Raw genomic sequence first — 15152 nt, forward strand, 5'->3', positions numbered from 1 at the left:
AAATCCCCGTAAATAAAAGATTAACAATAAAGGAAGAAGGCTTTTAAACATGCAATATTCTGAATGACTTTTAATTTAGATAGCTTAAAAAATATATTTTCCTATAAATTATCTTATATATTATTAAATAAAAAATTAAATTTATTAAATAACTATATTCCAATAGCTAATAAGCTGTTATTAACTTAAAGCTCTAAAGCTGTAAAGATTGGTTGTTGTCCTCAAAAGTGCATCCAATCCAAAAGCCTTTTAAAAAGCTTCAGCTATAAAACATTTCCTATAAACTACCATGATACCATCATTTAGCTACCCATGCCCACTTGTTGATCTTCCCTAACAAACCATAAGCACATCTCTCCCTCTCCAAAACAAAGTTTACAGATTTGTTAAAGGGAAATTAATGCTCCACCCGAAAAAGAAAACTCATCAATCTGCGGCCAGCTGCTCGGCCCAAACTTTTTCCCTAAATGAAGTCAAATCGAACAGCGGACGAATGCCAATCCGAACTGGAAATAACCGAACCAGAGGAGCATTGGTTTTCAAATTAAAAGAGCCAGCCGAGTGTGAAGAGAAAGTTTGCAGCAAACGGAAACGAAATTGAAAACTGTTGCATACTTTGGGGCGGAATAGGTCCTCGAAATGGAGGCCTAGACCAGGGACACCCCCTTGTACCACCCAGAAAAGGCGCACTGGGCGAAAAATGATTTCCGTTCATAAATCATCATAATGGCGAAGCAGGACCCGGCATATGTATGTCTGGCCAGAAAAACGGGACCAGAACCAAATGAAGATGAAACCATTTGACCAGCTAACGATGGTGGGTTTTCCAGGGGCGGGGTGGTCAGAATGGGGTGGTATAGAAGGGGAACCTCCTGCGGAAAAGTGCGCCCGTGCGTTTGTCCGTCACGCACACAGAGAAGGAGGGAAGAAGGGAACCAGTAGATCGATGAGGGACAAGCTATCGACTAAATTATATCTAGTTCTTAAGGGTTCCTCGCCCCTTAGTTATGTAACTTAGAAGTATAGAACTTTCAGTCTTTTATATTGATCTTGAAAAATTATTTTAAAAGTGCGATTTTAACTTATTTTAAAATCTTCAGGTTCTTACTAAACTTTCACTAAGACTATAGAAGGGATTATGAAAGAAATAAAAATATGTAATAAAGGGTAATAAGATCTTCCAATCCTGACAACCAATATACCCTTGTACCCTCCTTATATCGGGTGCTCACACACACACGTGCGCTGTGCGTGTGACGTCAACAAATGGAGCTGGAACGAAATGAAACGTTTTAATTAGACAAAAGAGCAAGGCAACTATTTATTTCCATTTCTGCTTCGACTGTTTACTGTCCACAGCCCGCAGCCAAGCTGCAGATACAGATACCAAGAGTACGGCTACTGGCACAGATACAAATACGGAATACTTAGCAACTATTCCGGTACAACCCACTCTTTTAGCTTGCGGCCTGCAGCTGATGATAAACCTCCTTGGCCAGCACAGTTGCAATTCGCCCCCTTTTCCATTCTTTTTGGCGAATCCCCTCTAAGCTTTTCCTGAACAGGGAGAAATTATAGTAAAGATTCCTTGTAAGAAATTTGATATATATTTTAATATTTTATTTTACAAGTAATAAGATAAATTAAATAATAATATTATTCTTGTGACAACATGGTATTAGGTATACGTACTTTATTTTAACCAAAATATCATGCTATAAACATCATTTGTTTTTAAGACTTTTGTCTGTAAATTCAAAACTAATGACTTAAAAACTTGGTAACCATGAAAATAAATTGCAAAATAATTTAAAATCAACTTCTGTTTTTCCACAGTGCACTTCTGCGGTGAGTGTTGAGACCCACTTGGATTCCGATAAGCGAACATTTTCCGCAGCATGCTTGCGAGGGCAAACATTGGCAATGGCCAAAGAATTGCTGGGAAATTGCTCATTCGCCGGGTGTGCGGGGCGGACAGTCCCGAGATCCAAAGATTCTTCGCCAGTGCAGATTTATGCATACCAGTAGCAGTAGTTGGCCACCAGATTAGAGACATTCCATTGCTCCCTTCTGTGATGCACCTAAAAGTATGCTGTGCTGTGCGAATCCCTCGTATTTGCAGCTTCCGTTTTAGTTTTCCCCCAGAATTGCATTCCTCCTGCAACCACCCACTTGGGTGTTTGTCTTTTTCTTCATTTTCCGGCTGCTGCTAACTGCATTTCGCTTGAGTTAAAAGGAAAATCGCAAGTCAAACATGTCGAGTGGCAGTGTGTGTGAGTGTGCGACTGTGTTCGAGTGTGCAGCCAGCAATCTGAACTTTCAATGGTCGATTGCCAGCTGGTTTCCCCAGATTTTCCCCATTTTCCCAGCCTCGCCTCCGACAGCTCAATTAATGGACGGCAGGCAATGAAAATTCTCCAGAAGTTGACAGAAATCGTTTTCGGGCCTTCCGCTTTTGCATGGGGACGGGGAAATCGAGGCTAAAGAGAAACTTTTCTTCATTTCCCAGAATCATCTACACATGTATCTTGGCAAGGCATTTCCCATGGTTTTATTTTCCCTCTAGGTCAGCGAGAGTCAACGACACTTGGCAAACGACGCGCATTCAAAGAAAACTCGAGCTAGAGGATCGCGGGAACGGAGGAGTACACAAAGAACAAAATATTAAGAATCGCCAATCAATTCAATATTTATTTATACAAAGTAAACAAAGAGGCATAATGGAAGATCTTGTTTTCTTTTAAATATAAAGTGATGTGGTATTGATTTTAAAATTAATTTTGGAAAGGTCAGCAATTAAATGTTTTTCATTTATTTGTTATAATATTTCAAATGAAATTGATAATGATAATTTAATAATTTAAATTTACATTACAATTTTTGTAATCTATAAATCTATATTATTTATTAGAAATTAGGTACTCAAGAAACTGTTATATTTCGCAACAAAAAAAATCTTAAGCTTGAGAATTAAATGAATTAAATTTTTCTCTATATGTTTTTAGAAATAACACATAATTTAATGTAATGGTGGTAATCCCCTTTTCTCGCTGTGTTAAATACAGACGACGTTAGCTTGTTGGCTTATAATAAAAAGTACTTCATTTACTTTGTGCAATTTACAACTGTGAAATAAACAGGGAAGCGCCAAGGCCAAGGAGCTCTGAAAAGTGGCTGGGAGAAGGGAAGGTGCGGGAATCTGTGGATGTGGAAAAGTACCTCTATATAAGTCCGGAAAAAAGGAAGTGCGGTCACGCCTCGACTGCACATGTCACCCCTTTGTATCTTGTATCTTTGTATCTGCGCTGTCGCCGCTTTGTTTTATTACCAGCTCGCCTCCTTTCAGAGCAGTTCATCTCCAGCCAGTTTGTTTTTCCTTGCCTCTGTTTGCCCTATAATTTATTTATGCATGTATTTTATTAAAGATTTCCATGGCGTCGTTCTCGTTTTCGTTCCCATCTCGTCGTCGTTGTCGTTATCGCCGCTGTCGTCATACCAGGCCATCCCCAGCCAGTTGTTGACAAAGAAATTACTTATTAATCATATTTGAGCGCTGATTTCTCGACGCCAAAAGGATCACGGGCAGCTGTGATGGGAAGTACGTATTCGTGCAGCAACAGATGGCGCCACAAACATAGCACTGCTAATATATAACGCTTAAACATATGCTTATAGAATGAGTTCTTATAATACTACATTTCGTCTCAATAGTTAAGAAACTAAGTATATTATATTAAAAAGAATTAGATCACAAAAATAGTATATCAAATATATTAAGATATGTATTTTCAGAAGAAAACAATTTGACAAATAACTTATATTTAACTTATTAGAATCTTTTATTTATTAAAATTGGTTACATATTTAAGATACCATAACATATAGCTTTTTTATCTAAGATTACTATCACAGGCAGTTATTTAAAGCATAGAAATTTTAAAGAAAGTCCCTAACTTTTATAAAATATAATAAAATACACACCTTTATTCAAATTTTCCTCACCCCATTTCCCTTACCTCTGCTGTATGAGTGTGGGTGTTTGAGTGGCTTTGAATGTGTGTTATCTCATGTTATCCTTTGGTTTCTCTGCTGTGGCTTGTCTGTCATCAGTGTGGTTTTCCACATGCAGACACACACATGCACAGCAGGTCCACCGCGAGGGGAATACGAAAGAAGTCTCTATTCATTACCCTGCATCCGACCAACTCCACTCCACCCTATCCCAACCCATCCCATCCCAATTCCACATAATTGCATTTGCTCATCAGAGACACGTCCATTGGATGTATCTATATACAGGCATTTGTCCCGCATCATGTCGCTGCGTTTGCCGAGCTGAAAAGACATTTTCGAGAATTAATTTTAGAATATTTCGTCTTGCGTGTGCTTGGCGCTTTGTTTACACGGCGCTTTTGGGGGCAAAATCGGGGGATTCGTTCGTTTGAAACACTTGTCTTTCATATATCTTGTGCAGTCCCCGATGCGATACAGGAAGTCCGCACATCGCTGTCAAAACTAAAGCCCCGAAATGCCAGCAATTGAAAGCGTTCGCTAATCAAAAAATCTAAATCGGAATCAGCGCAAAAAAATCAGACATTAGAAATCAGAAATCGGACAGAAACAGAAGGCAGAAGGTGAAATCACTTGAGATGGGCATCTTCCGACAGATGCCCCTGCCACAGGGCACCCTGTACAGGCCCCGTTGGCTGTGATGCACTGCCTCCACTCAGCTGTCGAACGCCGGCCAAGCCAAAGGAAAACTCTGAAAAAAGAAAATGGAAAGGAAACGGGAAAAAAGAAAAGGAAAGCGCATGAAAAAGGAAAAGACAGCGCCAAATGCCGCCCGGCCAAATGGCCAGCCGGATCGGCCCAATATATTCCGCCCGATTCAGAGTTGCTTGCGCACACGGGGTATCCATGGGAAGACAGGGTTTATTGGACAACAGGGTGGGAAAAAATATCTATTTACATCTAACCTTACACTTTGCGTTATCATTAAAAAAAAGTGATATGTAGGATATCACTTAAACTATAGGTACTTTTCAAATTTTTAATATGTTTATAGTACCAAGTCGAATACTAAATACTTTCAATGCTTTTCCATCTATATCATAAGATCACTGTCTCAACTTTTCCTGGGTACCCTTAAGTCCATACTTTTTTATAACACTCATCATCATCAGTCTCTTTTTTCTGGCTATTGTTAAATCTACCGAAAATAGCTCCACGCACATTGACAAGGAGAGTGCGTGGGTCTTTGGTGGGGAGTACGAGAAGTATGGGGAGTACGGAGTATATGAGACAGCGAATGAGGGGTGGTGGCAGTGCGTCGGCAGAGCTTCACTTTTTGACGGGCCTCAGACGTCCGGCAGCCGCACTAATTGCACTCGCTTGGCCTAACGGAGAAATTGCAACAGGCGGACAATTAGCGAGCGAACTCATTCGCATTCATATTTCACATTCTCTCAAAGAAAGAACAACGACAAGAAACCAGTTCACGGAGAAAAAATATGCTATAAAAGTTCCCCTTAAATGTAAATGTGCACCTAAGATCTTATACCAAATGCATTTATATATTTTAAAGAGGTGTATCTAAGACATCCAATATTTTAACTGATAATAAAAAACTAAGAATTAATAGTGAAAGGTTGGATCATATCACCGAAACCTCCTTATCTCAATATTATATTCCATTTATGACATTTATATCCAAAGAACCCAGAATTTATGTCCTTTTTAGGTAATATTTGTTCTCTGTGTAGAGATAGACAGATTCGAAAAAAACGGAAAGCAACAAAAGTTTTGAAACGAGACGAAGATCAACATTCAAAATTGAGCAGACGTCAGCGGCGGCAAAAGATCGGCAGCGAAGAGCGAGTGAGAGTGTGGAGAATTGCTCCCGCTCCCAAGAGAGACAATGGGGTCTCTGCCTGTCCCACTCACACTTGCTGCCAGCCCATTTGGGGCCTCTGCCCCACTCGACCCTCCGGGACTCAGCCCATCTCGCTCTGCTCTCCGGCGTCGGTTCCGGTGGCAGTCAGAAGATTCTAACTAGAAGAATTAGAAGAAGCTAAGACACAGGCAGCAAGTAGAAGACCCGTGATCGTGTAATTCGCCTCGTGTGCGTTCCGTTTTTCCGTAATTATTCCGGATTTGTTTGCGAAACAGGCTGAAGTGATGTTTCTTTAATAGCAACATTATTCAATTTGTTTCGCTTTCTCAGCGTTTTGTCATCACGGCTCTACGTTGTTCCGTTGTCCCATTGTTCCGTTCTTCCGTAGACCCCATTGTTCCGTAATTCCCGTTCTCCGTTGTTGTCGCGCCTTTCGTCGCCGCTGGTCGACGTTCCGCTTTTACAGTTCGAAAATCAAGCACTTCCCGAGAGGATCGAAGGCTCTAGCCCCCGTACAACCCAAAGGATCTATAAGACCGCATAACAGTAGCGTTATCAAGTCAAAAACAAGTTTTTTAAAAAGCCAGCGCGCCGTGAAATTTCACTTGTTTATATAATAATCTGCGGCTGCCAAGAGCCCAGCGGAATATACAAAAAATATTCATTTTTCTAGCTCTGGTCGTTTATATTTTTTCAGGCAAAGAGAAAAACCAAGCATTTCTGCGTGTTATGTGTTATTGTTGTGATCAGTGATCAGTGGAACAAAACCAAGTGAAAGTGAACACAAGAACGAAAGAGAAATCAAAGTGAAGCAACTTGAGTCCTATCGAGAAAGGGATACAAATCAGAGATAATGTCGGACATTGAGGATGTTTTCGGTGGCTCCGCCGAGGAGACCAAGCCCGAACCCGATGCCCAAAGCAAAAGCAGCGTGGTCACCGAGCAAACCGAGGAGGTGATTCCCGGCGAGACCGAGAAGATGGTCACAGAGACCATCGATGAGGACGGTGATGTCGTGGAGGAAACCACCGAAGTTACCCGCAAAACGGTGAAGCGCACTATGAAGATCACTGAGGTAAGTGAACTGTGATCTATTGATCTATTTAAGGCTTAAAGTTATCCAGTAACTTACTGTGCACTTTGGAAAAATTTATAAGAATACTTTTTATAAATTTTGAAGTTCGGTATGCTTTAACAAATATGATATAATGATGTAAATAAAAATACCGTTAATCATTTCACAGTTCTCTATATGAATTTCACAAAAAATTTTTTTTACAATAATAATTTCTTTTGGGATTTTATATTAAAAGAATTGAGTTCGTTTTTCTCCATAGCTTTCTTTCAATTTAATTGAAAATTAGATTTCGATCAGCTATAAAAACACTTGGAAAATTCCTAATGGGAACTATTTCTAAAAGTCTGAAAGTTAAGTGGATATTCACAATCATTTTAAAGAATATTTCATCAAAGTTTATTGAAGAACATGGAAATTTTTATAAGATTGTTTTCGTTTCGAGTGTTGTTTACGCTGTTTTTCTATGAGAATAAGCCGCAAAACAATAAATTTAAGTATATAGATAATACATACATTTCTTTCCGATAACGATTCCATTCATGAAAAACACTTCATATTTGTGAGGGACTTAAAAATAGTTTAGAAGGCCTTCTTCATTTATGTTCTATATGGCTAAAATACGATTTCCTCAAAAATTCGCCACCCTTGAAGCGTTTTGCTTATGAAACACCATTAATCATTATTCACGATTTCTGAAGGGATCTTCGGCCATACTGATCTCTTGGCTTGTGAAATTGGCCAAAAACTTGGCGAACTCTGGCTATATTATTTATACCAAATGCCATTTCTCTATGTGCGTCTTAACAAATTGTTTATACGGTCTCACGAATATTATAAATCTTCCCGTACATTATACATCACACACACTGCGACACAGATATGGGCGGACATATAGGCGGTTATATATAATATATGTGTTGTATATATCACTCTGGTGCGGCCACACTTTCTATAGGCGACGTTGTCGAAGAAAAGCCAACAAAAAATAGGGGAAAACAGATTTTGCAGCTGTTTGATTTCGGCGCAAATTATCACAAAAGATTTCAAACAGCAGGCGTATAAAAAGCAAAAAATAAAAATTAAATTATTATTAAGCAGAAATCACTTAAATACTCGATGCCGAACGATGCCAAAAAATCCCCAAAGCCCCAAAAAAGTGGGAAAAAATTAAATGCAATAAATTCTGTGCCGCCAACAAATGCAGAAGGCAAAAAACAAATATCAGAAAAAACCCGAAACGAGAAAATCGCAACAAAAAATAAATATTGAGGTTTCCGTGTCTTGCGGTCTGGCGCGCACTGAGGAAAATTGCGTGGTGCAAGTGGTGGGGCAGCAATTAATTGCCACAAATCGTTGCACAAAATTACAAATTGCATTTCCGGCTTGGCGGGGCAGCCACGCATTTCCACCCGTTTTCCCCCACCTCGGAAAATCTTCGATTTTTCCCGCTGCTGTTTTACGACTGTCTGGCCTCCTACCCAAACAAAAACGGAAAAGGAACACCCCACCCGCTTTTCTTCAGTTGAGTTTTATGGCAGCCAAATTAAATTTGCATTGCAATTTGCTTCTTTTTTTGGGTCGGTCTTCTGGCCTTTTCTCGTTTTTCTCGTTTTTATGGGCCCGAAATGGAAATGAAAACGCATGAGCTGTGTAAGCCAGAGTCCTGTGGATAAGGATGGGGATAAGGATGTGCCGTTTCCCGGGCATATGTCCGTATACTACGCACATATGTGTACCTATAGGTATATATGGTATCCGCCTGGAGCAGCTTACCGAACTAATTGCACTGGGTCCCCGGCTAAAACCCGTGAACTGCTGAGCCTGCCACTCTCACTTTCCCACATCGACTTTCCACCGCCGGCTTTTCCTGGGCAGAAACCCGGCTAATGAGTCACGTAGCGCCTTTGTCATTTTTATGCGCTTAACAGGTCAAAGTTCCAGCCGCGGGGATACGTGACCGGAGTCGAGTTCGAATTGAAAATGCAAAATTAGTTAAATAAAGTCAGAGATATGCTGGGTACTTTCCCACCTCTCACCGCCCCCTTTTTTTATCCGTAATTTAAGTTAGCCGGAAAACTGTCATAAATTTCACAGTTGATTTCACCGCGGTCCGTTTGTTTGCCGATTTGATTCGCTCATTACACGGCTGTTATTTGCGCGATACAGGGTATGATTTATTATTCAGGGGGTATTCGTAAAATATATTAAATAATAGAGGATTAAATAACAACTCGGGGTTATAAATAATCATATTTGTGACTTATTGATTACCAGGATTGATTAAATATGCTATCATAACATATTTATATGAATTTAGCACTGATTAGATTCTGATATATAATCCAATACAGCTCACAACATTTAGTATCAAATACATATGGATTACATTCAATGCAAACATGATATATATGGTATTTATTTAACCCTCAAAAACGGGTAGTTTGTGGTCGTTCAGTTTACCCATATCATCTTCGGAATGTATTTAACCAAATCTTTGCTTCGCCGTCCGGATCAAATGGGGCATGCTAATTTGTGCATCAAGCCGTAAACTCACATAACCAGGCACAAACTCACATTGCACACAAGTCCGTAAACGGACATTCGAGGGACACACAGGATAATGGAATTTCCTGTGGCTTCCGAGTCGCATTGTCCTGCTGTCCCGTCCAGGATTCCCTTGATTAGACATCATAATATTGGACCGAGATTAATTGGAAATCCATGAGGGGGCCAGCTCAGCTCCGGAGGGATTTAGCTGGTTCGGGCGGAGATCTTTCAGGGGAAGCCATTCAGAGTTTTCCGAGCGATTAGCCGGGCCACGAATCGGTATCGTAGACCACAGCGATTTCCCCGATGAATTCATTCTGCTCTCTGGCATATTAAATTGTTTTCGAATTTGCCAGCGCATTCTGCAAACTGCGGAAAGCCGCAGCGCTAATCAGAGCAGGGACAGCTGTGCACCACCCACTGAAGCACCCCCTGCACCACCCACCACCCACGCCCACCATGAGGTCCCTTCGCCCTTCACCCCCTTTTCATTGACAGCTGTCAACGCCGTGGCGCCTCTTGAAGTCCAAACAAATATTTCACTGGCAGCCATTGAAACGTGGTTGCAAGTGTGTCTGTTAGTGCGGTATGTGACTGCACTGAAAGAAATTTGAAATTAAAATAGTATGTATAACTATCTTAAGACAAGAAAAACATATTACCTTTTACTGATGACAAAACGTACAAAAACAGTCTTAGCCAACTTTTAATTTTCATTTTTGGACATTTTAAAGACCATTCAGAACACATTAGGTTGCCAGGTAGTTATTTTCAATGTACGTAAACTATTATAAAAGATTTTATAGAAATATAATTAGGTGATGATGATGATGAAATGGTTACATCTTCGTTTTTAAAGGATAATAATGAAGATTAGTAAACGACAAAAACTAAAAATAAAATAATAAGTCACTGAAAATTCATTAAAAGTCTCTCACTCTCCACCTGACTTTCGAAAAATATCATTTTCAATTTATTTAAAATTTTCCCCAGTGTATTTGCAAGAGTGCGTTGGTTCTTTGAAAAGCGTGACACAACAAGTCAGACATTTCAATGTCAGGCGTCTCTTGGCCTTTGACGCTCGCTTAGCTTCCATTCACTTGTTGCAGTTCCCAAGGAGACTTCCCCAGATCACCTACCCTCCCATTCCACCCATCCACCCTTAAAAATCGAGAAGAAAAACCCACGTCTATTCCAAATTTCGAGTACATTTGGTCAGTTATTTATGCGCTTCGCTTTCATTTCATTTTGGTTCGTTTCGCCTCGTTCTGGGTTCTGTGTTTTATTTATTTGTGCCTTTGGCTGCTCAAACAATTTATAATTTTAATGCACACACTGGCCCCCGCCACCGAGCTCACTGAATACAATCGAAATATGTTTATATAATTGAAAAGCAAACGTTTTGCGTGAAAACATAAGGCGAATATGTGTGGGAAAGCGTACCATGTAGTAGCATTCATGCTGGGGTATATAAATAAATCTGCCAAACTGTGTACACGGGGCGTATGATGAACGTGCCATTTATTCCGCCGAGCGGTTTACCATCTCTATCTCCCTCTGGCGAAAATCCGCCTTATGACTGGCATATATTTCACTCAATTTTCAAACACTGCCTTATTTATTTGTCCAGATCAAATCGAAAATCGCTCCTTCGAATCAAATTGTTTGACCTGCCGCAACGGAAATTTAGCGTTGCTCAGTGTCTTGAAATAAAAGCCCCTGGATTCTAGATTTCGGATTTTACAGAGCGTTACAAACAAATAATTTCATTGCCTGCCATCAGCTTCCGCCAACTTTTCGGGCGGATATTCCCATTGAGAATTTATTTCAATTACATTTGAGCGCGCCGCAAAAATCTCAACAAATAAAATTCAATTTACAAAATGTTTTGCGTAGTTTTCTGCGTGCCGGGCCAAGAAAATAAGGGGGTTGGGGGGCTAAACAACATTGTTTTCTGTTGGCGATTGGATGGGGAAAATTTGCAGATTTTCAAGAGCCTTTGTAAAGGCTTTCAAAGCCCCGAATGCAAATGAAAACAAGGCAATTACCTGAAATTGGCTGAAACTAGGGGATCAGTCTGATTAAGTAGACGGAGTCACCTCGGGTTATTAGCATTTCCCTTCAATTAATACGCAGAACTTGCAAACTTACAAACGCAATTTGCAAATTAGTTCAGCTGAACAAACGTTTGCGTAACCCAATTCAACAATAAATTAGCAACACAGCTCGACGACTGCAAACTGACATTTGCTTGTTTACACAGAATCATCTTGCGGCTTCTATTTTCCACTTTTCCCCCTCGTAAAAGCATGCAAATAAATAATCCCCATAAAATGTTATTTCCATTCGGATGATGACCAAAGCGACTGACCCCTAAATCCGGTCTATAATTCCACAGACCGAAAATTGACATTCGGCCATGCCCTCAATTGACTTTGTTTTTCGTTGGTGCAGTGCAGAAAAACTATTTATTCAAATCTTATTTGAGTAGTTCGCCCTTTGGCTACTTAAACCCCACTGAAATCGATTTCCATAAAAGTAAAATATTTTAAAAGATTATAATGCGACTACAAATAGGTAGACTAAAAGCTGAAATTGATGGCAGCGTAGCTAAAATGAAATAAATGGACCAAATAATTTAAATTTAGAGCTGATTTGTGTAACTAAAGCTTTGCATTTCATTTTCAATTTCAATTTTAAATTTTAATTTTAAAATATTACATTAAAACCAATTAAGTATTTAGGTTTTCGTAGCATTTCTCAATGCGAATCGCGCGGCTCGCATAATTTATTCAGATATCGTATTTCTTGTTTTTCATTACGGCCTATATTTTTTCGCGAGCTGCAAATTAACGAATATAATTATTGCAGTCTGGCTGCAATTTGCGGTTAATGGGCCCATTAATATTCAAACGAAAGCGGCTTTAATTGCGACCAAGTGGCCATAAGTCCGAATTAAGGGGTCTCTTGAAGAATCGACCACTTGGCCCTGACAATGAAAGCCATTTCCGCCTTTCGTCGGGTGAAATAATAAAAAAAGAATGTGCAAAGACCGCGGGGAATATTATATTAGCGAGAATGCCAGGAATTTGTCAACGGCGAGAAATCGAAAGTAAACCCACATCGCCGTATAAACCGATATACAGAGAGCAACAGTACAGAAACAGCAAATACTCGACGTCAATTGGCACTTTGATTGCATTTCGATGCAGTTTCCGACTTGAATTTGCATTCGCATTCAGTAGTTGCATCGCAAAAGCCCCAAAACAAAGCACCGCGCATCGCGCACCAATCGAACCGAAACTATTGATTTATATAGATACAGATAGAACCAGCTGGAATGGATTGAAATGGATTGACCCGTCCAGTCAGTCAGTCGGCCAAATAAATAGATTAGTTTCGGATTCCTCCCCCGATTTTAGTGACGTGCGATCTTCCTGTGTAGCCGTGTGTGTGTGATTGTGTGTGCCAGTGAGATCCAAAAAATATATATAGAATATACACCATTCATCGCAGAACTAGGAAATTTCAATTGAGTTTCTGCGCAATAGCCAAGATTGCCCCATTCAAGTTAATTTCGATTTTGGCAAAAGCGGATTAGACCCCCAGGTTATCCCCACCACCAATCCCTGCACCCCCTATAGGAATCAATAGAGAACCACCCAGGAAACCACCCAAGTCCACCAGGAAGCCAAGCGGTCATCATGGCCATCACTGACGATAAGGTAAGTCGCCCAGCGGGGGGTTCAGAACCGGACCTCGAGAGGTTGGCCATTGTTCTCAGGGATTTATTTGCATATACTCATCCGAGCAGTTTTCATTGGAAATTAAAGGCTCTTAAGGTACACCCACTGCTCTGGGGGATTTATCTTGATCTCGGTGATGTTTTCATTAAATATTAAGAACCAAAGGTCACATAAGATAGTTTTAGCTACTTTTATCTTATGGATTTTTCTTTATGTCCATTGAGTTTTTATTAAAGAAGCCTATTTTAAAAGCAGACACAATAAATATATTTTAATTTTTAAAAACCGACTGAAAATATATTATTTAACATATAAGTTATGTCTTATATTTTATAGAGATTTATAAAAAATATTTTTGATATATGGCTTAAATATACCTTTAAATTTATCAGTTTATCCTTACCTCTTTTAAAAAATTTCATTTTAAAAGGTAGCCTACTCAATCATTCTAGCCAGATTTGTTTGGAAAACGAATTAATCTAATAAATTACCTCTCTCAGTAACTTAGTTTCCTAGTTTTCCCCACAGCAATTTACTAGATTTTATGCCATACTCTTAAAGTTTTCCCACTCAACCATTCGATCAAATTGTGCCACATTTTCAATGGTCAGTTCTCCTCATTTTTCCTCTGGCCTCCGCCACTCAACAAATTAAAACCGCCCGGGGTGAGAAAATCTATCGACTTAGCTAACTGAGCCACACGAACAATGCCCCAAACAATTTCCTTCAACAAATTTTCCAAAAAATAACCTAACGAGGGGGGTTTTCGGTTTTCCGGGGGATAAGGCTCCCCCAAAACAACTGAAAACTTTTCCCTGTTGTTGTTGCTGCTTTTGTGTGTTTTCCTGCGCTTGCCACTTAGGTGTGAAAATCACTTGTCAATCTTTTATGTAAAGAAGTCGCCGTCGTCGGTGCTTTTGTCACCTGCACTCCCTGCCACGCCCCCTGTTCATCGCCGCCTCTTCGTTTCGGCTGCTTGGCTCGTAAAATTTTGTCGTCTGCTTCCGTTTTCTTTGCACTTAATTGTGTCTGATATGCACTGGGGGAAATGAAGTTACATTTTCAACAAATTTAATAAGCACAAACATACTCTAGAGACAATGAAGATACAATATTTAGAAGTTCGTAGCTTATAATATTTTGATTTTCATTAATCTGATATCATTTTAAAACACAACAAATTATACTTTACTAAAAAAACCTTGTTCTTTTAATATGATTTAAAACAGTTTTCTAAAATATTAAATGGTTTATATATTACTTGATTTTTTACGAAAGATAAAAACATTTGTTTTTCCCTTTTTTGTGGTTCTTAAAATATTTAAAATATTGATTATGGGTAGAGATGATCAACTGATGATATTTCAAAAGCTTTATGATTGCCAATTCACTACGTCTCACTGTATTCTATATTAAAGAAGGGCTGTTTAGCGGGGCATTCTAAAAACCATAAAAATATTTTAATACATTAAATATATTTCTTTGTGTTCCCCTAACACAAACTCTTTATAAAAGTGTAAATTTGGCGAGCGTTGTGCGTGCGATGTTGAACGGTGTCGTGTTGTTTCTGGCGTTGTTGTGGTTCAAGGTGAGTCGACATCGAAAACGACAGCAACAACGACGCTTCGACGCATCTTTCAATCAGATATCCTCCGATTTGGCCCGCCCCCTTTTGCCGGCCGCCCTCCCCGGGGGAAAACCCGTTGAGTTCGGTTCTTGCGAACGCTTTTCCACTGCCAAGGACTTCGCTTCGGTCTCCCGCTTTTCTTTCCCTCTTTTTTTTGCTTTTTGCCTTGGCTTTGGTCTGTTTATTTTGGCTGCGGGTTATTTTCTGCCTTCGTATTTTTCACTTAATAAAATTGTTTTCATTCGGTTCGACCGATGCCTT

General features: G+C 39.6%; 1 protein-coding gene across 11 annotated transcripts in view; it reads left to right on the forward strand.

The window, feature by feature from the left end:
• Positions 1-6009: 6009 nt before the first annotated feature.
• Positions 6010-15152, forward strand: part of tmod (tropomodulin) — a 52881-nt gene continuing 43738 nt past the window's right edge. For 4 of the 11 annotated variants that reach the window (XM_065867056.2, XM_070996241.1, XM_070996238.1 and 1 more), the window contains exon 1: positions 6383-6968. In XM_065867056.2, coding sequence (XP_065723128.2) covers positions 6747-6968 — 222 coding nt within the window. In that variant the 5' untranslated portion in view covers positions 6383-6746. Of the gene's footprint in view, positions 6122-6379; positions 6969-12789; positions 13244-15152 lie in introns of those variants that run through there. The other 7 variants (XM_065867055.2, XM_070996247.1, XM_070996239.1 and 4 more) reach the window with 6 other exon arrangements.

This window comes from Drosophila suzukii, chromosome 3 (genome assembly GCF_043229965.1).
Source record: "Drosophila suzukii chromosome 3, CBGP_Dsuzu_IsoJpt1.0, whole genome shotgun sequence".
NCBI classification, from domain to species: Eukaryota; Metazoa; Arthropoda; class Insecta; order Diptera; family Drosophilidae; genus Drosophila; species Drosophila suzukii.